The sequence below is a fragment of the Aegilops tauschii genome, chromosome 3, assembly GCF_002575655.3.
Source record: "Aegilops tauschii subsp. strangulata cultivar AL8/78 chromosome 3, Aet v6.0, whole genome shotgun sequence".
Lineage (NCBI taxonomy): Eukaryota > Viridiplantae > Streptophyta > Magnoliopsida > Poales > Poaceae > Aegilops > Aegilops tauschii.
Genome location: NC_053037.3, coordinates 71708167 through 71733118, shown reverse-complemented (window position 1 = coordinate 71733118; position 24952 = coordinate 71708167). Strand labels below are relative to the sequence as shown.

The 24952-nt window shown below is 56.7% G+C and overlaps 1 protein-coding gene across 1 annotated transcript; it reads left to right on the top strand.

The window, feature by feature from the left end:
* Positions 1–2747: 2747 nt before the first annotated feature.
* On the top strand, positions 2748–4659 carry LOC109778193 (uncharacterized). The gene is made up of 5 exons (XM_020336748.1): positions 2748–3026; positions 3147–3338; positions 3423–3613; positions 3717–4335; positions 4411–4659. The coding sequence occupies exons 1-5, from the start codon at positions 2748–2750 to the stop codon at positions 4657–4659; spliced, it is 1530 nt and encodes a 509-aa protein (XP_020192337.1).
* The last annotated feature ends 20293 nt before the right edge of the window (positions 4660–24952 follow it).

The following is a 24952-nucleotide window of genomic DNA, read 5'->3' as shown; positions in this document are numbered from 1 at the left end:
CTCCTCACTGCGGCCAACGCGCAGCAGGACCGCCTCAACCAGCTCGCCAGGCCGGCCGGATCCGGCTCCGTCCGTGTCGCTGGACCCGACGACAACCAGCACTTGACGTCTTCACCACCGGCGAGGCGCACTCCAGCCGCACCCGGACCCGGTGCAATCCCGCCCCAACGACTGCCGGCGGCTTGGGCGATGAGCCGGCCTCGGAGGTCTGGCGCCGCCTTGACCCCCTGCTCTAACCCGGCCGACGTCGGACTGCGGTTGACCCGCCCCCCGCGGCGCGGTCGCCGACCGGCTGGGCCCGCGCGCCATCGATGATACTGACGCTCGTCACCGCCTCGACTGACTCGCCCTCTCCCAGGAGCTAGAGGAGACCTGCCCGGTCAGGCCGGCGTGCTTCAGACCACGCATCCGGGGCGAGCCCTTTGCTAAAGGGTTCACGCTCCCCCGCGACACCCCCAAGTACAACGGCACCGTGAAGCCGGAGGACTGGCTCACCGACTACGCCACCGCCATCGGCATCGCCAGCGGTAACCACCGCCTCGCCGTGCGCTACGCGCCCCTCATGCTCCAAGGGTCGGCCCACACCTGGTTGAACAGTCTGCTGGCTGGCAGAATCAACACGTGGGTCGACTTTGAGCGGGCCTTCGTACGCAACTTCACCGGCACCTACAAATGACCCGGCCACCCTAGTCAGCTCGCCATGTGCGTACAGGGGCCGGCGAAAACCGGCCGCGAGTACCTCACACGCTGGACAGAGCACCGGAATGGCTGCGAGGGCGTCCACGAAGTCCAAGCGATCCAGTACTTCGTCAATGGGTGCCTGGATGGCACCCTCCTCATGCACAAGCTCTTGCGCTCCGAGCCAGCCACCATGGTCGTGCTCATGGTGACGGCGGACAAGTACGCCAACGCCGACTCCGCCATGAAGATCCAGGTGGCACTGGATGAAGCCGGCAAAGCAAAGACGGTTCCCCCTCCGAAGCCGGCCGGCGAAGGAAGCCGGCAGCAGCACAACCAGCAGAACAACAAGCGCAAGGCCGAAAAACCGGCCCAACGCTATGACAATCGGCTCGTCGCGGCCGCCGAGCAGGCGCCCGCAGCCGACCCGCAGCCGACCCGGCCGCCAAACGCCGGCAGACCAGCAAGACGACGTGGCAGCCCGCCATGAGCTTCGAGGAGATGCTCGACGCTCCCTTCAAGCACCATAGCGGCGCAAGGCCGTCCACGCACACGCTCTGACAGTGCGCCATCACCAAGCGCATCATGAGGGGCGCCATCCCGCCGCCTCCGGCCCCGGCTCCGGGAGCGGGGCAGCCGCCTCCGCCTCCACCGCCACCACCGGCCAGCGGCGTGATGCGTGACGACGCCTACCCGGCCCAGAACGCGACCTACGTCGTCTTCACCAGCCTTGGCGACGACAAACGCAGTGAGCGCATCCTTCCGCAGGAGGTGAACACCGTCATCCTGGCCAGGCCGGAATACATGCATTGGTCGGAACGCCCGGTCACCTGGACCAGGGAGGACCACTCGGCCGTCATGCCGAACCCGGGTGGTTACGCCCTCGTCCTCGACCCCACCATCGTCGCGCCCCGGCACACATGCAAGTTCTCCCGGGTTCTTGTTGACGGCGGCAGCAGCATCAACATGCTCTACCGCGACACCCTGACCAAGCTCGGCCTCGAGGCCAAAGACCTGGAGCCGACCCGGACGATCTTCCACGGCATCGTTCCCGGCCTCTGCTGCTCTCCGATTGTCCGGATCCGGCTCGAGATCCTGTTCGGCGACAGCAGCCACTTCCGACGCGAGCCGATCTGGTTCGAGGTGGTGGACCTATCCAGCGCGTACCACGCACTGCTGGGCCGGCCCGCACTCGCCAAGTTCATGGCGGTCCCCCACTATGCCTACCTGAAGATGAAGCTGCCGGGTCCAAAGGGTCTCATCACCGTCACCGGCGACTACCACACGTCCCTGGAGTGTGCTCGAGACGGCGCCAAACTAGCCGAGTCGCTGGTCATAGCCGAGGAGCGGCGCCAACTCGACCGGATCGTCGCCTTGGCCCAAGAGGCATTGGCTGCACAGATCTCGGGCGAGGAGCCGGCCGATGAGGCCGCGTTCAAGCCCTCCAAGGAGACCAAGAAGGTGAAGCTGAACCTGAAAGACCCCAGCTGTAGCAAGTACGTTGTTGTGGGCACCAGCCTCGACAACAAATAGGAAGGCGAGCTCGTCGACTTCCTCCGTGAGAATTGGGATGTCTTTGCATGGACCCCAAAGGACATGCCGGGTATCCCGAGGAAGTACGCCGAGCACAAACTCCACGTCCGCAAGGACGCCAAGCCTGTCCGTCAACCCCTACGACGTTTTTCCGAAGAGAAGAGAAGGACCATCGGTGAAGAGGTCGCCAAGCTTTTGGCGGCCGGCTTCATCATGGAAGTATTTCACCCCGAGTGGCTGGCCAACCCAGTCCTTGTCCTGAAGAAGAACAAGACTTGGCGCATGTGTATCGACTACACCAGCCTGAACAAGACCTGCCCCAAAGACCCGTTCGCCCTCCCGCGGATCGACCAAGTCATCGACTCCACTGCCGAGTGTGAGCTCCTATCCTTCCTGGATGCTTACTTCGGCTATCACCAGATCAAGCTGGACCCGGCCGACACCCTGAAGACGTCCTTCATCACGCCCTTTGGGGCGTATTGCTACTCACCATGTCGTTCGGCTTGAAGAACGCCGACACCACCTTCCAGCGCTGCATGCAGAAATGCTTGCTGCTGCAACTCGGCCGCAACATCCATGTTTACGTGGACGACATCGTGGTGAAGACCAAGCAGCACCTCACGCTCCTCCACGACCTGAAGGAGACCTTCGCCAACCTGCGCGAGTACAAGGTCAAGCTCAACCCAGAAAAATGCGTTTTCGGCGTCCCGGCCAGAAAACTACTCGGCTTCCTCATCTCGGAGCGCGGCATTGAGGCAAACCCAGAGAAGATCAAGGCCATCGAACGCATGCGCAAGCCGGCTCAGCTGCGCAATGTCCAGAAGTTCACCGGCTGCTTGGCCTCGGTCAGCCCGTTTCTCAGCCGGCTGGGCGAGAGGGCCTTGCCCCTATATCAGCTGATGAAGAAGATGACGCCGTTCGAATGGAACGATCAGGAGGACGAGGCTTTCCGGGATCTCAAGCGCATGCTCTCCACCGCACCGGTCCTGGCCGCACCGGCCGAGAAGGAGCCACTGTTGCTCTATATCACCGCGACCTCGCGGTCGGTCAGCACGGTGACGGTTGTCGAGCGACCAGAGAAGGACAAGGTCCAAGCTGTCCAGTGCCCCGTCTACTACCTGAGCGAGGTGCTCTCCGCCTCGAAGCAAAACTACCCACATTACCAGAAGATGTGTTACAGCGTGTACTTCACCGCCAAGAAGTTGAAGCAGTATTTCCAAGAACACGTTGTTACCGTGGTGAGCATGGCCCCCCTCGGCGAGATCATCGGGTGCCGTGACGCCTCTGGCCGGGTCGCCAAGTGGGCGCTCGAGCTAGCTGGCCACACCATCCTCTACGAGCCCCGCACAACAATCAAGTCACAAGCTTTGGCCGACTTCCTCGTTGACTGGACCGAGACCCAGTACCTGCCACCGCCGCCGAACTCGATGCACTAGCGCATGCACTTCGACGAGTCGAAGATGCGTCTCGGCCTAGGGGCCGGCATCGTGCTGTCTTCCCCGAAGGGCCTCCAACAACGGCGCCGAATACGAAGCCCTTGTGCACGGCCTCTGGCTTGCCAAGGAACTCGGCATCCGACGCATCCTATGCTTCGGCGACTCAGATTTGGTGGTGCAACAGTGCTCCGGGGAATGGGACGCCCGCGACCCCAACATGGCAAGTAACCCCTTCCTCGTCCAAAAGCTGTCCAGATTCTTCGAAGGCTGCGAGTTCCTCCACGTCCCATGTGCGGAAAATGAGGCTGCCGACACGCTCGCCAAGATCGCTTCGTCCCGACAATCCATCCCGTCCGGCATCTCCCTCGAGCACCTGCACAAGCCATCCTTCAAGACGTCCCCGGACTCCGAGTCCATCTACGTCCCGAGCGACCTGGCTGCACCTCAGCCCGGCCCGGGGACTGCTGAACCCGGCCTGGGGGCTGCCGAACCCGGCCCGGGGGCTACCGAACCCGGCCCGGGGACTGCCGAACCCGGCCCGAGGGCTGCCTCCACCAACCCGGCCGCCGCCCCGGAACCCGCCGTGGTGGCCGTCTTCACCGTGGTGACAGCACCATCATGGGCCCTGCCCATCTCGGAGTTCCTGGAGAACGGGGTCCTCCCCATGGAGGAGACCGAAGCTCGGCAAGTGCAGCGCCGAGCACCCGCTTACAGCATCATCAATAATGAGCTTGTCAAGCGCAGCTCCACAGGCGTGTTCCAGCGCTGCGTCGAGCAAGATAGGGGCATCGAGATCCTCCTCGACATACACCAGGGTGAGTGCGAGCACCACGCTGCCTCGCGGTCCTTGGTGGCCAAAGCTTTCCGCCACGGTTTCTACTGGCCCATGGCCCTCGACGACACAGAGTTGCTCATCCTCACGTGCGAGGGATGCCAGCACTTCAGCAAGCACAGCCACCAGCCGGCGTCGGCACTCCGGACCATCCCGATCACCTGGCCCTTCGGGGTCTGAAGACTCGACATGGTGGGGCCCTTCAAGACCGCCCGAGGCGGCATGACGCATCTGATGGTGGCGGTGGACAAGTTCACCAAATGGATCGAGGCGAGGCCAATCAAGAAATTGGACGAGCCAACGGCCATCCGACTCATCAAGGACATCGCAGTACGCTACAGCATGCCGAGCAGCATCATCACGAACAACGACACCAACTTCGCCAAACGCGCGCTAGCGCAATACTGCTCTGTCTCCGGCATCCGCCTCGACCCGACTTCCGTTGCGCACCCACTGTCCAACGGCCAGGTCGAGCGGGCCAACGGCCTCATCCTATCCCGCATCAAGCCATGGCTTGTCGAGCCGCTCATCCGGTCGCCCGACAGCTGTCTCGACGAGCTATCGGCCGTCCTCTGGAGTCCCCGAACAATGCCGAATCGGTCGACCGGGTTCACCCCGTTCTTCCTCGTCTACGGAGCAGAAGCCGTCATCCCGACCGACGTCGAGTTCGACTCGCCGCGCGTCATGATGTACACGGAAGCCGAAGCCAAGGAAGCCCGCAAAGACGGTGTCGACCTGCTCGAAGAAGCACGTCTCCTAGCGCTCAACCGCTTAGCCATCGTCCAACAAGGCCCGAGGCACTACCACAGCAAGAAGGTCAAGCCCCTCGATTTCCGGGAAGGAGATCTGTCGGGTGGTAGGTGCTACATATGCCAACGGGTGGCTTATCATTGTGGGAGCCAGTAAGACATCGCCGGTGCCTGGAAACGGGATAAGGCGAAGACATGCACGCCCGACATCGCCGGTGCCTGGAAACGGGATAAGGCGAAGACATGCACGCCGACGGATCTTACCCAGGTTCGGGGCTCTCCGTGAGATAACACCCCTAATCCTGCTCTGCGGGGTCTCCGCATGATCACTAGATCAACACAAGTAGCTACAAGTGCTCCTTGAGCTGTTTGGCTAGAGGAGGAAGAAAGGCAAGGCTAGCTCTCCTCTTCTCTCTATGTGGTGTGTAAAACTATCTCAGAGATCAACCCTTTGCATGGGTGCCCTGGGGGGTTTATATAGGCCTACCCCCCAGGGATACAATGGTAATCCGACTGGGCGCGGGTCCCAGCCGTTAGTGTATGTGTTCGCCGGCTTCTCCGCCGGCTGTTGGGGCCCACCGACTAGTAGGTCCCGCCGGCTGCCGGCCTCTTGGCCGACAGGCCGGCCCACCGCCCGGGGGTCTTGTCGGTGGCTGGTTACTGTTGCCTCGCCCCTGATGATGAGGGCTTTGTCGAGGTAAGCATGGCTACAGTGCCGCCGCCTGGCGGGCTCTCACTGTAGCCTTACCTCGTCTTGTCTCCTTAATGATGCACATACTTCGAGGGAGGGAGGTAGCCGGCTATTGGGAGCCGGCTACGCCCCAGGCCGACTAGGGGAGGCCTGGCCGCCTTCGAGCATCTCTCTGGCTGAAGGGGCCCGCCGCCCGCGGGCCGTACTGGCGCCTGTCGTGGATGGCGTCACGGTCAACATGCCAACAGTGCCGCACCGGATGGGGGATGGCTGACCCGTACGACGCACTGTGGCCATGCCTGCTCCAGGATTCGGGGGTGGCAGGCTGTACTGTGGCCACGCCCCGTCTCATCACCGTTATGTGGGTGCAGCCCTTGAGGGTGCAGTCTTGGCCGGCTTCCGAGAGTCGGTCTTCTTGCGGCCGGCTTCTGGGAGTCGGTCATCTTGTGGCCGGCTTCTGGGAGTCGGTCTTCTTATGGCCGGCTTCTGGGAGTCGGCCATCTTACGGTTATCTTCGGGAAGGCTTTTGAGGTCGGGTCGCCTTCCGGTAGTCGGCCTATGAGATAGCCGACCAGGGAAAGGCGGCCCTGTGTTTTGGATGCTTGAAGGCCTGATCGGCCTGATAATTTTTCAAAGAGGCAGGGGAGTCGGTTAGGCTACCCGTGGCCGCGGAGTGGAGTGTGCAGTACTCAGAGTCTGAGGGCAGATTCGACCGAGCAGATACTTGTAAAGGAAACGGCCGGGTCGCCCGAACCATTTTCCTTCCCGGACGTCTTTCGCGTGGGTGGCCTCCAGCGTTCACTCTTGCTAGCCAGACAGCCGCTCTGCGGTCTATGACTAAGAGTGGGCCTTTGGTACCGCGCACGCTACTAAGCCGTCTGCGGGAACAAACGTCTCAGGCCAAGCGGCCAGCCCCCGGGCCAACTCTGGCTGGCGCCGGGGCGAACAGTGCTGCAACTGTAATAAAATCCGTGCTCTCGCGGTGAAAAAATATGCGGGTGAGGAGCTCACATTGATTTTCATGTAGCCGAGGCGGAGGTCGTTGAAGATAGCCGGCGCTCGCGGAGCGCGTCGGCGCACCCGCTGGGTGTAGCCCTCGAGCCTCTAGGCGCTCGAGGAGGGTCCAGCCGGTCGGGTCTGACCGGCCAGGCGGCGAGGCGTCTGGCCGCCCTTTTCTTTCTTTTGTTTTTGTTTCTTGCAATCTTCCATGGGGGCCCGCCAGCGCACCCACTGGGTGTAGCCCCCGAGATTCGGGCCGACTACTGAGCAGTCGGGCCGGATCTCCTGGCAACTACTTTGTCTTCTTCCTCGAGGGGGCGCGTCAGCGCACCCGCTGGGTGTAGCCCCCGAGATTCGGGCCGACTGCTGAGCAACCGGGCCGGATCTCCCGGCAACTACTTTGTCTTCTTCTTCGCGGGGGCGCGTCAGCGCGCCCGCTGGGTGTAGCCCCCGAGATTCGGGTCGACTGCTGAGCAGTCAGGCCGGATCTCCCGGCAACTACTTTGTCTTCTTCTTCGCGGGGGCGCGTCAGCGCACCCGCTGGGTGTAGCCCCCGAGATTCGGGCCGACTGCTGAGCAGTCGGGCCGGATCTCCCGGCAACTACTTTGTCTTCTTCTTTTTCTTCTTCAGCCGGCTGGGCGGGCGGACCCCGACACAGCAGTCGGGCTCTTTGCAGCCGGCCAGGCAGCCAGCGGTCGGACGCACATCTGGCATTCAGACGCACATTTTTTTCTTTCTTTTTTTTCTTTTTCTCCAGTCAGCCGGCTGGGCACCCGGCCACTTCTTTTCTCTTTGCTTCAGCCGACGCACTGTGCTGAACCAACCGGCCCCTCTCTTTTCTCTCTCTCTTTTTTTCTTTTTTTCTCCAGGTGCCGGCCATAGCAGGCGGCTCGAGCGGGATCCGGCTCTTTCTTCTGTCCTTGTTTCTTTGCTTCTTCTTCAGCCCGAGCAGCAGGGCAACCGCAGACGAGGCGTGGCTGGCGACCCAGAGCCGGCTTGGGGCGGGCGGAGCCGGACCCGGCCAGGTGCGGGCGGCGACCCGGAGCCGGCTTGGGGCGAGCGAATCCGGACCCGGCCAGGCGCGGGGCGGCGCCGGGGACCCGGTGGCTGGGACGCGGAGGGGCCGGCGGGGCGCGACAGCGGCGAAGGCAGCCACGGGGCGCGGCAGCGCGGGAGCTGGGCGCAAGAGCGGTAGAGGCGAGCGCGGGGACGACGAGCGTGCGGCCGGGTCGCGCGGGAGGCGGCGGCCGGGTCGCGCGGACGGCGGAGCATGGGAGACGGCGGGACGAGGACCCGGCGACTCGAGGAGCGATGGGCCTGGGCGGAGCCGAGGCGGCCGAGCGGCCGGGTCGCGCGGGAGGCGGAGGGAGGAGGCGGCGCGAAAGCCGGCGGGAGGAGCCAGCGAGCGGCCGGGTCACGCGGGGAGGCGGCTGCCGCGTCGCACGGATGGCGGAGCGGGGCGAGCGCGCTCGGGAGCTGGCGAGTCGGCGCGTGCGCGAGGTTGTAGCAACATGGAGGCAGGGAACGGAGGCGTTAGGGATGCGGGCGTGAGCGGGGCTCAGCGACGCGAGGCCGACACGCAGGCGTGGCGCAGCGGAGCCAGCGCATCTCAAGCCGGATGGAGGCGCGGCACGCGGAGCGGGACGGAGGCGCGGAGCCGGACGCAGAGCACAACGCGGTCCGGGCGGGCCGATCGTAGAGGAGCGAGGATGGCTGGAGATGCACGAGGCATAGTGAGCAACAAGCAACGCCATAGTCTGGGTGTTGTGTGGGGGTATCTGACTATTATCCGAGCAATATCTGGGTGGTGGATGGCCATCGTATAAGCATTGTCTGGCTTTGCCTCTGGCCATCGTATAAGCATTGTCTGGCTTTGCCTCTGGCCAGTGTACAAGCAGTGCATGGGCATCGTCTGACTAATGCATAGGTGGTGTTTGGCTAATGGTTTGACCATGGTTTGACTTGTATCTAGCTTGCTTGCATAGATGAGATATGGAGTGGCAAACGCGTGCTTCAGCCGGAGCAAGGCACAACGCGGAGGGGAGCAGACGCGAGCGACGCGGCACGGCACGCGCACGGATGCGGCCGACCGAAGCGAGGCACCGCACGCGCAGCGCGTGCGCAGACGGACGATCGGTGTTGCAACGGTGATGATGACGAAGGCGGTGAGGCCGACGACGAGGACGCGCCGTCCCGCGCGGCCGCTCCGGGGGCGGGTCGAAGTCGAGCCCCCGAGCGCTACCAGAGAGACGGCGCGACGCCACGGCGGTGATGGCGAAGATGGTCCCACCTGGACTACGAAACCAGCGGCAGCGTGGTAGCATAGTAGTAGTACCACACCACGGTGGGCGCCTAATGTTGGGTGGTAGGTGCGACATATGCCAACGGGTGGCTTATCATTGTGGGAGCCAGTAAGACATCGCCGGTGCCTGGAAACGGGATAAGGCGAAGACATGCACGCCGGCGGATCTTACCCAGGTTCGGGGCTCTCCATGGAGATAACACCCCTAATCCTGCTCTGCGGGGTCTCCGCATGATCACTAGATCAACACAAGTAGCTACAAGTGCTCCTTGAGCTGTTTGGCTAGAGGAGGAAGAAAGGCAGCTCTCCTCTTCTCTCTATGTGGTGTGTAAAACTATCTCAGAGATCAACCTTTTGCATGGGTGCCCTGGGGGGTTTATATAGGCCTACCCCCCAGGGATACAATGGTAATCCGGCTGGGCGCGGGTCCCAGCCGTCAGTGTCTGTGTTCGCCGGCTTCTCCACCGGCCGTTGGGGCCCGCCGACTAGTAGGTCCCGCCGGCTGCCGGCCTCTTGGCCGACAGGCCGGCCCACCGCCCGGGGGTCTTGTCGGTGTCTGGTTACTGTTGCCTCGCCCCTGATGACGAGGGCTTTGTCGAGGTAAGCATGGCTACAGTGCCGCCGCCTGGAGGGCTCTCACTGTAGCCTTACCTCGTCTTGTCTCCTTAATGATGCACATACTTCGAGGGAGGGAGGTAGCCCGCTATTGGGAGCCGGCTATGCCCCAGGCCGACTAGGGGAGGCCTGGCCGCCTTCGAGCATCTCTCTGGCTGAAGGGTCCCGCCGCCCGCGGGCCGTACTGGCGCCTGTCGTGGATGGCGTCACGGCAACATGGCAACAGTGCCGCGCCGGACGGGGGATGGCTGACCCGTACGGCGCACTGTGGCCATGCGTGCTCCGGAATTCGGGGGTGGCAGGCTGTACTGTGGCCACGCCCCATCTCATCACCGTTATGTGGGTGCAGCCCTTGAGGGTGCAGTCTTGGCCGGCTTCCGGGAGTCGGTCTTCTTGCGGCCGGCTTCTGGGAGTCGGTCATCTTGTGGCCGGCTTCTAGGAGTCGGTCTTCTTATGGCCGACTTCTGGGAGTCGGCCATCTTATGGTTATCTTCGGGAAGGCTTTTGAGGTCGGGTCGCCTTCTGGTAGTCGGCCTATGAGATAGCCGACCAGGGGAAGGCGACCCTGTGTTTTGGATGCTTGAAGGCCCGATCGGCCTGATAATTTTTCAAAGAGCCAGGGGGACCCGTGGCCATTTACTCCGACAAGATCTCGTCCTCCAGCTCGTCCAAGAGCAGACCGGCCAACATAAGCGGTCCCCCCATGGGAGGGCCCCTTCATCGTCAGTAAGGCCTTGTGCGATCGCAACGCGTACTACCTCATCGACGCCCGCAAGTCAAACAAGCGCAAGAGAGACACCGCCGGCGAAGAAACAACCCGGCCGTCGAACGCAGAACTCCTCCACGTGTTTTACAGTTAGCCGTATGCACGTATGTATCGCTGCCTTTTGTAATCATCTAAAAACCATGGGACCCCCGAACGCCGCTCGGGGGCTACCCTTTCCCGACAAAGCTATTGTGTCTCCTACATTTGTGCATTACTTTCCTCTTAAACCATCCCGACCATCGGGCTGGCTCGCTCGACCCGGGAGCTCGGGGGCTGGCCGGCTTGGCCACCCGCCATTCCCCTTAGCAGCTCCTGACGCGTTGGATCGCCACGGCTTCTCGCTTCGCCCTAAGCCGCAGTACCGGCTTCGACTGCTGGCCGGCAAGCACATGAGACCAAAGCACCAGCACGCCGGGAACAATAAGTCAAGAACCGCCAGGTCGCCCAACCCGGCCCCGCCACTTTAAGTTGCCGCACGACCGGCTGCTCGCCAACCCGGCCCCGCCGGATTGCCGCCAGCCGGACCAGTGGGTGTTTCGCTCACGCTCAACGTTTCGAAAGCCTAAGTATTGTACGCTCCTCTCAAAGGCCGAACCCCTTGTCACGGACCGGAGCCTCGGCCGTCAGACTCGCGGGGGGAAACCCAAAGGGGGAAAGTTGCAAGAAAACGGCTCCAAATACGAAAAGCAAAGGCGCAGACATCCACAAAGTTTCTGCATACTGCCGGGTCACTCAACCCGGCCTCACCACTTTAAGTTGCCACACGACCGGCTGCTCGCCAACCCGGCCCCGCCGGATTGCCGCCAGCCGGCCCAGTGGGTGTTTCGCTCGCGCTCAACATTTCGAAAGCCTAAGTATTGTATGCTCCTCTCAGAGGCTGAACCCCTTGTCACGGACCGGAGCCTCGGCCGTCAGACTCACGGGGGAAACCCAAAGGGGGAAAAGCTGCAAGAAAACGGCTCCAAAAAATGAAAAGCAAAGGCGCAAACATTCACGATGCTCGTACATCATAAATTCAGAAACAGGCCCAAGGCCGGAGTTCATTACACCCAGTTAACCCCCAGTGGGCGGGTGGACCTCCTACCGAACAGAAATTTTTACTAAGTTAAAAATCAGGCAGTCCCGTCGCCGGATCACGCAGCTCCCGGGTCCGCTGAGGTGCCGCTATCCTCCTCCCGAGCGTCCGCGTCGCGGTAGACGTCCGTCTCCTCAGAGCTGCCCTCCAGGTCGTCCAGAAGCAAACTGTAGTCGTCAGCAGGCACGACTCCGCCATCTTCCGCCCGCTCCGGCCGGAACTCGTCGTGGAAGGCAAACCCGACGATGAAGCTGGCCCGAGCAGCAATCCGGCCGGCCTCCGCCTGCAGCTGGCTCTTTGAGCCGGCTCACTGGCCCATCAACGCATCCAGCGACAGGTCCAGATGCCAAGACATCATGAACCTGAGCGCCATTTCGGCGCCAGCATGAGCGGCGGAAACCCGCCAGTCATGGAGACGATCCGACCTCGCCTCCAACCACCGCGCCAGCCGCGTGAAGCTGTTCGGCGCAACGGAACCCGGCCAGAGGGCCGCCGTCATCGCCGCACCAGCCTCAGAAAACCGCCCCATCTGCTCGCCCAAGACTCGCAGACGGGCCTCGGCGGCGGTCACGATCTCCGAGAAGGTCCAGGCCACCCGCGGGTCAGTCCCGGAACTGATGATCCCCTGTGGGTCGCGCTAAAAACGGACCGCCTCCTCCGCCAGCTGGCGGGTCTCCGGGAAGGCCCCTGTCGAAAAGAAAAGCAAGTCAGAAGAAAAGTCACCAAGAACAAGAAGCCGGAGTCCCAACTCGGCAACAACAAAACCAAAGGAAAGCACTTATTGGAGAAGGACTCTTCCAGGTGCTGCGCTTCGAGCAACGTACCGCGCCGCACCTGGACGATGGTGCGGTCATGCTCCTGGAGCGTCTTCTCCAGATCGGCGACCTTGGCAAGGGTCGCCTTCAGCTCGGCGTCCTTGTCCTCGGCCAGCTTCACGGCCTCCTCGCGGCGCCTGGTCTCCGCCTGCCGGGTCTCCTTCCCCGTGGCCACCAGCACCTTTAGGCGCTCCACCTCGGCCTGGAGCTGCCCCTTGTCGTCGGCCAGCTTGCCACATTGCTGGTCCGCCTCGGCAAGGGCCTGCTGTGCCTCCACAACCTTGGCGACCTCCGCCTTGAGGCGCTCCACCTCGGCCTCGAGGCGGCCCTTGTCACCCGCCAGCTGCTCCTACAGCTGGCTGGCTTCGTCGAGCACTCGCCGGGCACCCGTCGCCTCTGCCCTTGCCCTCTCTACCTCGGCTCCAAGCCGACCGACCTCTGCTACAAGCCGGTCGTAATGAAAGCCGGCTCAAATCAGCCGGGTGCTCCAAGATAGCACCTCGGCTGCAGAAGAGAAACTCAGAAACAAAGTACTACTCTAAGATTCGACCCAACTACTACGTAATTGGCCCGAATCTCGGGTGCTACACCAAGTGGGTGCGCTAGCGCGCCCCACTATAAAAGAGCATGCAAGAAAAGTACCTGCCGCGGCACGGAGCTCCTCCTCCTTGGCGGCGAGCCTTTCCTTGAGACGCCGGTGCGTCTCGACACTACAAAAAAAAGACACATCCGTGACATTTTGGGCCAAATGAATTTTTTTTCTGTCATACATATGACACTTCTATGATGATAATTGTGAGAAAACCCGGTATCATCATAGATGTGGTGGGCTCCTACTTCTATGACAAAAAATCATGACAGAAAATTGGCTTTTCGTCCTGGGCGGGCCAGAGACACAGCTGCATGACATTCTTTGGGCCGTCCATGACGGAAAAAACCGTGGTAGAAGCGAGGGCGAGGAAAATTTCGGGGAGTTCCCGGTTACGGTGGGAGGTCGGGGGCCGAGCGATGCGCGTTTCTCTCGTACACGTACGCGCGTGTGTGCGAGGCGTTGGCTCTAACTGAACCCGAGCGAGGCGTTGGGCTCTAACTGAACCCGAGCGATTGCACTGCAGGCTACGCGTTACTGAACCCGAGCGATCGATCGATGGTTATTAACTGAACCCGATCGAGCGATTCCTTCGCTACTGCTGCTAACTAAAGCCGATCGATGCTGCCTCTGGATGAACAGTGAGCGTTGCTGTGGGGGGGGGGGGTTTGGATGAACAGTTCCCGGTGGGGTTGGATGAATAGGACCCCGTGGTGTTGCCTCTGGATGAACAGGACCCCGATCGATCGAGCCGGTTGGGGCTGGATGAACAGGACCCCGTGGAGGGCAGGATGAACAGGACCACCCCGTGGAGGGCAGAATGAACAGTAGACGGTGGAGGGCTGGATGAACAGTAGCCCGTGGAGGGGTGGTTGAACAGGAGCCTGTGGAGAGGGCTGGTTGAACAGTAGCCGGTGGAGTAGCGCGTGGTGGAGGCTGGATGAACAGGAGCTCGTGGATGAACAGTCGCAGGTGGTGGCTGGAGGAGGTCGACGGTGGATGAACAGTAGCTCGTGGAGGCTGGAGGGGGTCGACGTTGGAGATGAACAGTATCCTGTGGAGTCCCGTTTTGCGGTACGCCACACCCCTCCCGATGAACAGGACCCCCGTTTCGACCGTAGCGCTCCAACACAAGTCCGTTTCCTCCGTTTTGCGGTACGCCACACCCCTCCCGATCAACAGGACCCCCATTTTGACTGTAGGAGGTCCGTTTCCTCCGTTTTGCGGTACGCCAGACCCCTCCCGATGAACAGGATCCCGTTTCAAACGTGGCCGGTCGAACACAAGGCCGTTTCCTCCGTTCTGTGGTACGCCAGGCCTCGTTTCCATCGGCTTTTCCGTCCAAGCCCTCCCGATGAACACGACGATGCATTCCGTTCCGACCCAGCCGGTTGGCTCCCCATGAACACGACGACGACGCTGTTTCTCCGTTCCGACCCAGCCATGTACACGAGCCCTGGCCGTACGTATGTGCGAGTAGGCATTCGAGACCCCACATGTATGTACACATACGTGGCCGTATTTTCTTTCTTGCACCCTGGCCGTTGTACGTACGTGTACATGCTACATGCGCGCCTCTACTACGACACGTACGCGCCTCTACTACGACACGTGCGCGCCTCTACATCCACCAGTATATATGTACGTACACGTTCGCGACCAGAATGACAACGCTACGTACGCTTCGACCAGGTGGGTCCCGACTGTCAGGCACTTCCTTGCCTGCAAAGATGTAGCTGGTGGGTCCCAGCACTCAGGGGGCGAATCGTTTTTTTGCCCAGACACACTTGCTTGCGTGCGAAGATGTAGCTGGTGGGTCCCAGCAGTCAGGGGGGAACGTTTTTTTTTCGCGAAATACAGTGGCCCGTCTGGTGGGTCCCAGCTGTCAGGTGGAGGAATAATTATTTTCCGCATAATAAGGAGGCACTTACTTGCTGCGATGGAAGTCGTTCCTTGACCACGTTGACCACGTCGCGCCGAGAGCACCAGGGCGGTGGACGACGGCGAGGCCTAGGAAGGGGACGACGGGGAGCCGGGGAAGACGCAGTAGTGTAGCCCGCGCGGAGAGGAGTACGAGGGTTCACTGGTTCGGCAGCGGTGTGAGGCTGCCGTCGCCGCAGGGCCTGGCCAGCGGTGGGAATAGTAGGGGGCGGTGAGGCCTCCGCGGCAGCACAGCCGGCTACGAGAGGCAGGAGCATGCGGCACGACCGGCGCTGCTTTGGGCGGCTGGAGCAAGAAGACCAGAGGTTGAAGAAGCACTACGGCTGTTGGATGGACATCGTACGGTCACTGGAGCTAGAATCGTGCATATTGACTAAGTTGACAAAGCCCTTCGTCCCCGTCAACTTAGTAGGCCCACAAGTCAGCCTGCCACTATACTGGGTCCCAGCTAACAGGGGGAGTATTCATTTTTTTTTGCGTAATAAGGAGGCACTTCCTTGCGTGCGAAGATATAGCTGGTGGGTCCGAGCTGTCAGCGGCGATAATGTTTTTTCGTGAAATACAGAGGCCCTTTCGGTGGGTCCCTGGTGTCAGGTGGAGGAATCATTATTTTGCGCGTAATAAGGAGGCATTTCCTTGCGTGCGGCTGTGGACCCAGCTGTCGGCCTCTCCATGTACAGTCCACTTCAGATGCATGTCGGTCATTGACCATGTTGACCAGGCCGTGCCGAGAGCACCAGGGCGGTGGACGACGTCGAGGCCTAGGAAGGGAATGACACGGAGGCAGGGAAGACTCGGCAGTTGTTTCCCACGCGGAGGGGAGTACGACTGTACGAGGGTTTACTGGTTCGTCTGCCGTCGCCGTATAATAACAGCAGGTGTGGGTGAGTAGAGGGATGGCTAGGCCAGCGATGGGAGTACGGTGGGGCGGTTAGGCCTGCGCGGCAGCAGAGCCGGCCGCGGGGAGGAGGGAGCAGGCAGTCCCGCCGGCACTTGTTTGAGCGGCTGGAGCAGGAAGAGCAGAGATTGAAGAAGCACGACGGCCGTTGGATGGACATCCAACAGTCAGTGCTTGTGCGTCAACCTTTTTTTTAGGAAAGCCTCAAATCTATGGAAAACAGCATACAGCCCATCTGCCATTATTTCTAAAAATTTACAGCCCATTTGCTAATTATTAAGGTTTTTTTTGAGCCCATATTCTTTTTGTTAGCATTACAGGCCATATTGTGGCCACGGTTAAAAAATTATACGAAATTTTGCATATTTCGGTGCGGTCCGAACTGTTTTTAATCCCGAAATTTCGACTCACATTCAAACTGATTTTAAAAATAAATGTATATCAATATAAAATCCAACAAATTCTCCACGCATAAAAATTAATGTAATTTAAAATCTCAAAATGAAAAAAAAAGATATTTGAAACTAATTGCCGGTTTGATGTGTTTTAAAAATGTATAGCCAATTTCTCATTACTGATGGGCCATTTTCTTGGCCAGCCGAATGAAAGCTCTCCTCGTCTTGAAGATTTGTAGCCCAACAGGCCTGACAAAGCGACTTACTTGGCAAATCACAAAAAACTGGGCTGTGGATATGGACCCAGCTGTCAGCCTCTCCACGTACAGTACTCTTCCGATGGAATGTCGTTGACCACGTTGACCACGCCGCGCCGAGAGCACCAAGGCGGTGGACGACGGCGAGGCCTAGGAAGGGGACGACGCGGAGCCGGGGAAGACGCGGCAGTGGATGCCCACGCGGAGAGGAGTACGAGGGTTCACTGGTTCGGCCGCGGTGTGAGGCTGCCGTCGCCGCAGGGCCTGGCTAGCGGTGGGAGTAGTAGGGGGCGATGAGGCCTCAACGGCAGCAAAGCCGGCCACTGGAGGCAGGAGCAGGCGGTCTCCCCGGCGCTGGTTTGGGTGGCTGGTACAAGAAGAGCAACGATTGAAGAAGCAGCAGGACCATTCGATTCAAATCCAACGGTTACTGCTGCTAGAATCGTTTGTTGACTAAGTTGACAAGCCCTGCATACGTGTCAACTTAGTAGGCCCACAAGTCAGCCTCCCAACCGGTGCGCCCCAGATGTCAGTGGGAGGAATCATTTTTTTCACGTAATAAGGAGGTAGTTGATTGCGTGCGGCCAGGCCAGCGGAGGGAGTAGGGTGGGCCGGGGAAGCCTGCGCGGCATCACAGCGAGCCACAAGAGGAGGGAGCAGGCAGTCCCGCCGGCGCTAGTTTAGGCGGCTGGAGCAGGAAGATCAGAGATTGAAGAAGCACGTCGGCCGTTGGATGGACATCCAGCAGTCACTGCTGCTAGAATCGTGTGTTCACTGACAAAGCCTTGCGTAAACAAGTCAGCCTCGAAATCTGTGGCGTGTACAACCCATTTGCTATTATTTTTATAATTTTTACTCATTTTCTAATTCATATGGAATTTATTGCAGCCTATTTTCCATTTTAAGAATTGCTGGCCATTTTCTGGTCAGTACCAGGGTCAAAAAATTAACTAAATATGTGGGAAATTTTGAAAATTCGCAATTTTTTGCTGGGGAACGGAATATTCTTAATCCAAAAATTAATATCCATACTAAAACAAATTTAAAAATAAATTAGTACTATGTCATGTTAAATCCAATGAAATACGTATAAGATATCAGTGAAGAACAAAAACAAAAAAAGAAACTTATATCCCATTTGCTATAATTTTTTTGGAATTTTCAACCCCTTTTGGTATTACTTTTAACAGACATTGACCATACTCTTAACCAGGCCGGAATGCATCTCTCCTCGTCTTGAAAGATTTGCAGCCCAGTAATTCGGAGAAAACAAATAGGCCTAGCTTGGGTATTCTTCAAAAAGAAATACTGGGCTACCTATTTTCCCAAAGAACTAGTGCATGAGCATTTAGCTTTATTTATTTATTTATTTACTTATTTATGTTTAGGGGACCATGAGCATGTACCTGGGCCGGATTCATGTGAGAGCCTCCCTTCCAATTAATTATGGGCTTCTCTATTGGGCCTTTATCAGTGGGCTGCATGTTATCAACAAGTGGAAAATGTGTTCCGTACGAAAAATAGTATGCGCTACGTACGGTACAGGGCACTAAAGGATCGAACCATGCAACGACTTCCAAAACATTGTGTTTGTCGTTCTAACAACACATTTATTCAACCAACAGACGAAATATACTACTGATTGTACATTGAAAACAGCAGCAGCAGCAACCAGGGCTGGGGGTGCAATAGAAGCAGTAAGCAGGCCAGAAGAGTGAAGACGCAGCTCTCTCTTCCAAACCAAACATCAGCCATCATTACAAAAGGGCTACCAAAAAAGAACAAGTGTATGCCTCAAACTAAATAAAGATCCTACTACACCAAGTGTACGCATCTAACTAACTGGCTCAGTTAGACGTTACTATTTATTAAGCTGTGGAGATTGGCTGACGGCTTGAACCAGATGGGTGCCTGATGGGGGAAACTCCAGCCAGTAGGTCGAAGTCTGATACTTGCGACCCTCTCTCCTACTTTGGGCTGCAGAGCGTGGCGGCACATATCAGGGTATGGTGCATGCAGAGACGCATGGTACGCTGTGTACACACAGTTTTGCCTGATGAACGAAACCGCGCATCCATCATGATCCTTGCCGTCGGTTATCACGTGGTTAATCGGATAATTCAGCCTGACAAACGGAGAGCGTGTACCAAGGCTACTTACCAGCCTCCAGTCAAAAATTCCTGAAGGCCCAGAGAAGCTGGGATCCTGCTCAAAGACCTTGCAGTGACTGTGATTGTATTTCGCGAAACAACAAGTCCGGTACGTGCGAACGATCATCAATCTTTCGCCGTCGTCTGATCGAGCCAGGAACCACCTGCAACTGCCATGCCGCTTTTCTTTGAAAGGTTCTGGGATTAGGAAGGGTAGGGACACCAGGCGGCCTACAACATCATATCAAGTTGGAGTCAAATAAAAAAGGGCTCTTGATTTAGTCAATCTTAAGAACAACATGTTATGAGCATGAATATTTTTTCAGCAAATGTTGACAGTAATATAAGCAAGCCATCATGATATCATAGGAAAGTAACATACTGCTGTAACAGCCGTTTGTAGCGATGACTGGAGTAGGCCAGCAATATGTCTAGCCATAGAAGGAGTCGACAGCGTAAATGAAGCCCTTGTGTTCAATGGCATCAGAGAACCACGGAGGATGTATGATCCTGCGATGGACGTGCAGATTTATCCACTTACGGTAGTGACCTGTCAGATAGGCGAGACCGCGGTTGAAGAACACAATTAGCCTGAAGTCTTTATAATTCGCAGATCTTGTGGGCACTTGGCAGATTACAACCTTGAGCAAATCAAACTTGGTATCATGTTGGCTACTGTAAGATTCCGAGTATTCTGGGCTGCGGTGCCAAAGCAGTGCAGTGTTAATCGAAGGAAGGGGAATCAATCGCTGGGTGTAGACCTCCACGAGTATCCAGGTGCCGCGACCGTCGACGAGCACCATCCAAGACGTGTTCATGCCGACCCAGTACATACCGTTAATGTAGTTGAGGCTGACGGGGATCGGATCGCAGTCAAGGGGGTTGATGCTCGCCACCCTACGATCGTTATGCTGCGTGACACGCTGTTTCTGAAGATCAGGCGGCATCAGCAAGCAAGGAGCTGGCTTAAAAAGCTCCGGCCTAAGGGCTTTGGGTAAACGGTACAGCCCCGACGAGCACGCGGCGAGCGGGATGGTACTGAGATTGTCCACACGCGAAACAATGAGCTTGATTACCTCTGTGGGGAGCGATTCCAGCCACTCTTTCGGCGGACGCTGCTCGGTTCTGCCATTGTTAGCGGGGATGGAAGATTGGATGAGATTATGTGCGGACAAAGATGGAGAAGCGAATATGTGCTGCTGGAAGTGGACAGGTGATGATGACTACAACATGCCGCTTGACTTACGACACATACCAGCAGCATAGGGTCATGTCGATGCCACACAACTTGCTTGAGTGATCACAGTACTGGTACTCCATACAGTGCTATGCCCTAACTTGCTTGAGTAGAGTAGTAGAGTAGGACTCTTCTCTACTACTAGCACTAGAGGAGTATTATATTCTAATCTAAAATAGTTACAAACTTCAATGCCCGAGCGTGAAACGACTACGAACCATGCTCAAAGACCGTGTCTACGTGGTGTTTGGACATGGGCGACAACCTCAACGCCAACGGTGCTGCTCCCGTTGCACCGTATGTGTTTCTGTCCTTCCTGTTCGAAATCGTGGTAGAATTCATGTTTCTACTCTGTATCCTACTACTATGCTAGTCCACATGATTAGTTTCATCTCTGTTATAGCCGTCATGATTTATTTTGTGCTTATTCGGATTAAATCTCGTAGTAACTTGCTCATATATTCAACTGGCGCAACGTCCCCTACAGCCACTCCCGTTTCATGGAGGGCCTGGTCGATGCCTCCAAGGAGCCCTTCGTCCACTGCTATGAGTGCCCGATGCCGTTTTGTGGCTCGCCGGCGGACATGGTGCATCACCTCACGGATGCGTGCAGCGGTCACTGCTGGCCCTTAGCGGAGAACATCAAGTACGAGACGTGCTACCCGTTCACCATGCCGGAGTCGCTGGAGGATCGCCGCCGCCTGCTAGTCGCGGAGGAGGACGGCAGCGTCTTCTTCTTGATCGTGGGCACCGGCGAGGCCCGCGCAGGCCGCCGCCCCGTCTCTGTAATGTGCGTCAGGGGCGACGCCGCTGACGCTAACACTGACATGAGGCCGATGTACGGGTGCGTGGTCAGTGTTACTACCCCTCTGGGTCGCGTGGGCGGCGACACCGGCCTCATCGAACGGACTTGGACTCTGGGGAGCTGGGACTATCCCGCCAATGTGGACTTGGAAAACCCATGGCCTCCTTTACCCGCCGACGCGGTGCACGGGGACTCCAAGGAGGTTCACCTGGAAGTACGCATTATCAAGTTGAATGTTGATCATTAGTCTTCGCTCAATGTAATCCGCTGTCTAAGCATGTGGAGACTTCCATGCAGGATCTTGCTCTATTGGAGTATCGCGCATGAATAAAAGTGTATCCGTTTATGGTTTAGTCTAGAATCTTCCATGTGTGAATTTTTACTACAGTACTGGTGAAAGACTTACGATGAACCATTTCTTACATCTCCTCTGCCCGCTTGCAAGTCATACTGATTTAATCCCTCCGTCTAGGTGTATAAGGGCATGGTTAATATTACTTAATAGTATAGCCAACTGTTGACTATAAGAAAGTGCCATGTCATCTGTAGCCAACATGTATAACAATCGATACTCAAAAACTAATTCTTAAAGATCATTTCTTGCAAAGCACAATAAGTGTTATTTCTTCACAAGTTTTGGATGCAGGTTGAACAGTTGAACGCTTTTGTTTGCAAAAGATACTTTTTTATCTATTTCACCCGGATGTTTGTGATCTCTAGAGATGAAATAATATCCGAAGAAACCTATCGATACCCGTTACACATGAGATGACCCCCACATCCTTTGTCAAAATAAACAACTCCCCGATCAATGCATTTCACTCTTCGGTGCAACGCACGGGCACCTTACTACTATAGATTAGTACGACCAAAAATTGAACTAACATTATATATAGTACGATAAATGCTGATGCATGTCACCTAAAATTATATCATTCAAAACTATGTTCAAATACAAATCCAACGATATAGTTTTTGTTGACATGCACTAACATTTTGTCAGTTAAATCTTCAGTCAAATTCAATGGGGGACTAATAAACCACGACCGATGTAGTACAAGTGTAGAGGGCGGCGCTGCACGAGAGTCTCACCTCTCACCCCGCTCGTGGCGTGGCAGTAAAGCCATCATATCACAAAACCCAACCACTCCCAGTAATAAGTGGCCTGGTAAAATAAATGGACAAGCAACCATCACATCCCTCCGTCATTTTTGCACTTCATCTCTCTGCATTTACTTTCTCCGGTTCATCTCGCACACTCGATCCCTAGCTACTACTCCTAGGGCCAGTTCTTTTGGCGGCTTCCCCAGCTTTTCCCACAAGACTAGTCAGAGTGGAGAGTAACAATAAGGCGCCTCACTCATTTATTTGGGCTTCTAAACTACTACTCTGTCCTGGTTTATTCCTCACCATTGTAATTTGTGCTAAATTTTGACCAAAGATTTAACTGGTTTATTCCTCACCATTGTAATCCCTCCGTCTAGGTGTGTAAGTCATCTTACGAAAACCAAATAATCCCAAAACACTTAGGCGCGGTGCATTAACTTCTACCTCGTTTCTTGTTTCTTGACATATCAACCAATAAGAGATAAAGAGTGTGCATGCTTTTAATGACTTGAGATATCAAACACGACATGCAGTGGTTAGTTCATTGCATGCAATACTATTAATTAGCAAATAAACATTAACGTTTCTTGTTTTCCCCTCCTCCTTGGTCACGGTGCACAGCCTAAGATGACTTACTCACCTAGACGAATGGAGTAGTGCATGTGACAGGCACTAACATTTCATTAGTTAAATTTATGATCAAAATTTGACACAGATTACAATGGGGACCAATAAACCAGGACGGAGGTAGTAGTTAGAGCATGGTTAATAATATAGCCAGCTGCTGGCTATAAGCCAGTGCCATGTCATCTACAGCCCATCTTATAGCCAACATGTACAATAATAGATCAAAAGAGTGTACTACTTTTTTATTATGTGGCCCACTTCTCATTCTCACAAAGTGCCTAGGAGCACGTGCTAGAGCTGGCTCTTCACGAAGAGCCCGCTTACCTTCTCTCTCCTCTTCTCTTTCCTCCAACTAAGCAGAAATATACTAGTTTATTTTTTATAGCCCGCTGACTCAGCTCTATTGTACTTGCTCTTATGGGATTACTAATCTAGAAGCCTAAAAGAACTGGCCCCTGGTACTCCTACTAGTAGTAGTACTCAAGTTGGAATTCCAATTGCACGACACAACTTGTTAGGCAAAAAATTCGATACAGGGTGTAGGAAGAGGTTTGGGAATTTGCATGCCTTTCCAACCAGTGAGATACTCCGTACAAAGTACGACAGAGAAATAACCATAGAGAAGGAAGCTAAAAGTAGACAATCAAATGAGCATTTTTGCATTTGTTTTGCATTGAATCGTTTCACAAGCTTGAATAGTGCTGTTTTTCTACTTTTACAAAAACCGCATCGTAATGTTAAAACGTGCATTTGCACATACATAAGTAATAGTAGTACTCCCTCCGTCTAGGTGTATAAGTCTTCCCTCCTTCTTGGTCACGGTGCACAACCAAAGATGACTTATTGACCTGGACGGAGGGAGTAGCGCAGTCTGCAAGCATATATCGAGAGAGACGTGTAGTGCGATAGTATATAGTAAAGTTTGTGCTATATGCACGTACTTGCAAAATGCGTACGAATACACAAGGTTTCCAAACATTCCCCTTTACATACTTAATTAAGGACGCTAAAAATTCCTGAACGTTCGGGATTTATCATTTGCGTCCCAAAACTAATGAGATCGCCTTACGAAACAAAAATTATACTCCTCCTAAAAGCCACGGCGCTCGCAGGAGCGCTTGCGGCGCGCCACGAGTGCCCTGGTGCGCGGCCGTTTCCCAGCGCGCTGACACAACGCCTCTTCCTCAGCCTCGCAACTCGTGAGGTGCTGATTGGCGGCTTGCCGGCGGGCGAGCGCGATCTCACCGGTGTGGTGATCCGGCGCCAATAGGTACTCCTCCTCGCTGGAAGCGTGCACCCGGTCCACGTACCGCCAAGCGTAGATGAGGCGCTTGGGCCCGACTGCACTCAGGGCGTCGGCACGGGCGTCCTCCGCCACCCTCACGGCCCTTGCACGAGCCTTCTGCCAAAGAGCCAATTGCCTGACTCTCTCGGATGTGACATAGGCCTCCCAGGCAGCTTGTTCCGCGGTGCGCTTCTCTTCCTCGGCCTTCTTCTCTGCCTCTATTTTGGCGCGCTCTGCTGGAGGCAAAGCCTCCCACAAGGCGACATCCATTTCTTTCCAAAGCTCCTCAAGGCTGGGGGGCTCGGCGGGCGGCGCGGCGTTCTCCTCGTAGCGGGGAGCCGACGCGTCCTCCGGCGCGCGTGCTGGCGAGATGGAGAACGCCGACGCTTCCACCTCGACGCGTCGCGGCGAGGAGCGGAACACCGACACGTCCTCCTCGACTAGTGGCGGCGAGGAGGGGAACACCGACGAGTCCTCCTTGACTAGTGGCGGCGAGGAACGGAACGGCGACGCGTGACCGTCCGCGCGGTGCAGCGAGGGGCTCCTAGGGCTTGGGAGGGGCGATGCCATGGTGGTCGACGTGAGAGGGAGGGGGAGGAGATAGCGATGAACGTGAACGTGAGGGGGAGGAGATAGCGATGTCGTGGGAGGCGCAGTATTTATAGCGAGCAATGGCACACCTATGTAAGATATGGACTGAGCTACACTGACTTAACTGCAGGTCCAGTTGCGTCACTGACATGTGGGCCAGACCCCTGTTGGGCCCATATGTCAGTGACCCAATGCACCTGCAGTTAAGTAACAGCTACGTGGGCATATTGGTTGGAGTAAATTACGGGGGAGCGAAGGGGTGGAAATATTGCTGGTCACAACGGATTGGAGGAGCGTGGGGGGAGGAGAGTCATGCATGCAGATTTTTTCACACGGGGTGGAGTGGTGGGACCGCCGGAGGGAGAAGGAGAGTTTGGCAGGAATATTGTTTCCACACATGGAGAGGAAAAGATTTGGAGACGAACGGGGTCAACATTTCTTTGCAATGAACGTTTATTAGGTCTGGAAAACCTTGTTATCCTACAGGTATGGGGAACGGTGCATAATAAGTCATCTTGCATGTCGGGCTAGGTATAGTCTCAAGTCATTAAAAACATACACGCCCCACACATGTTCAT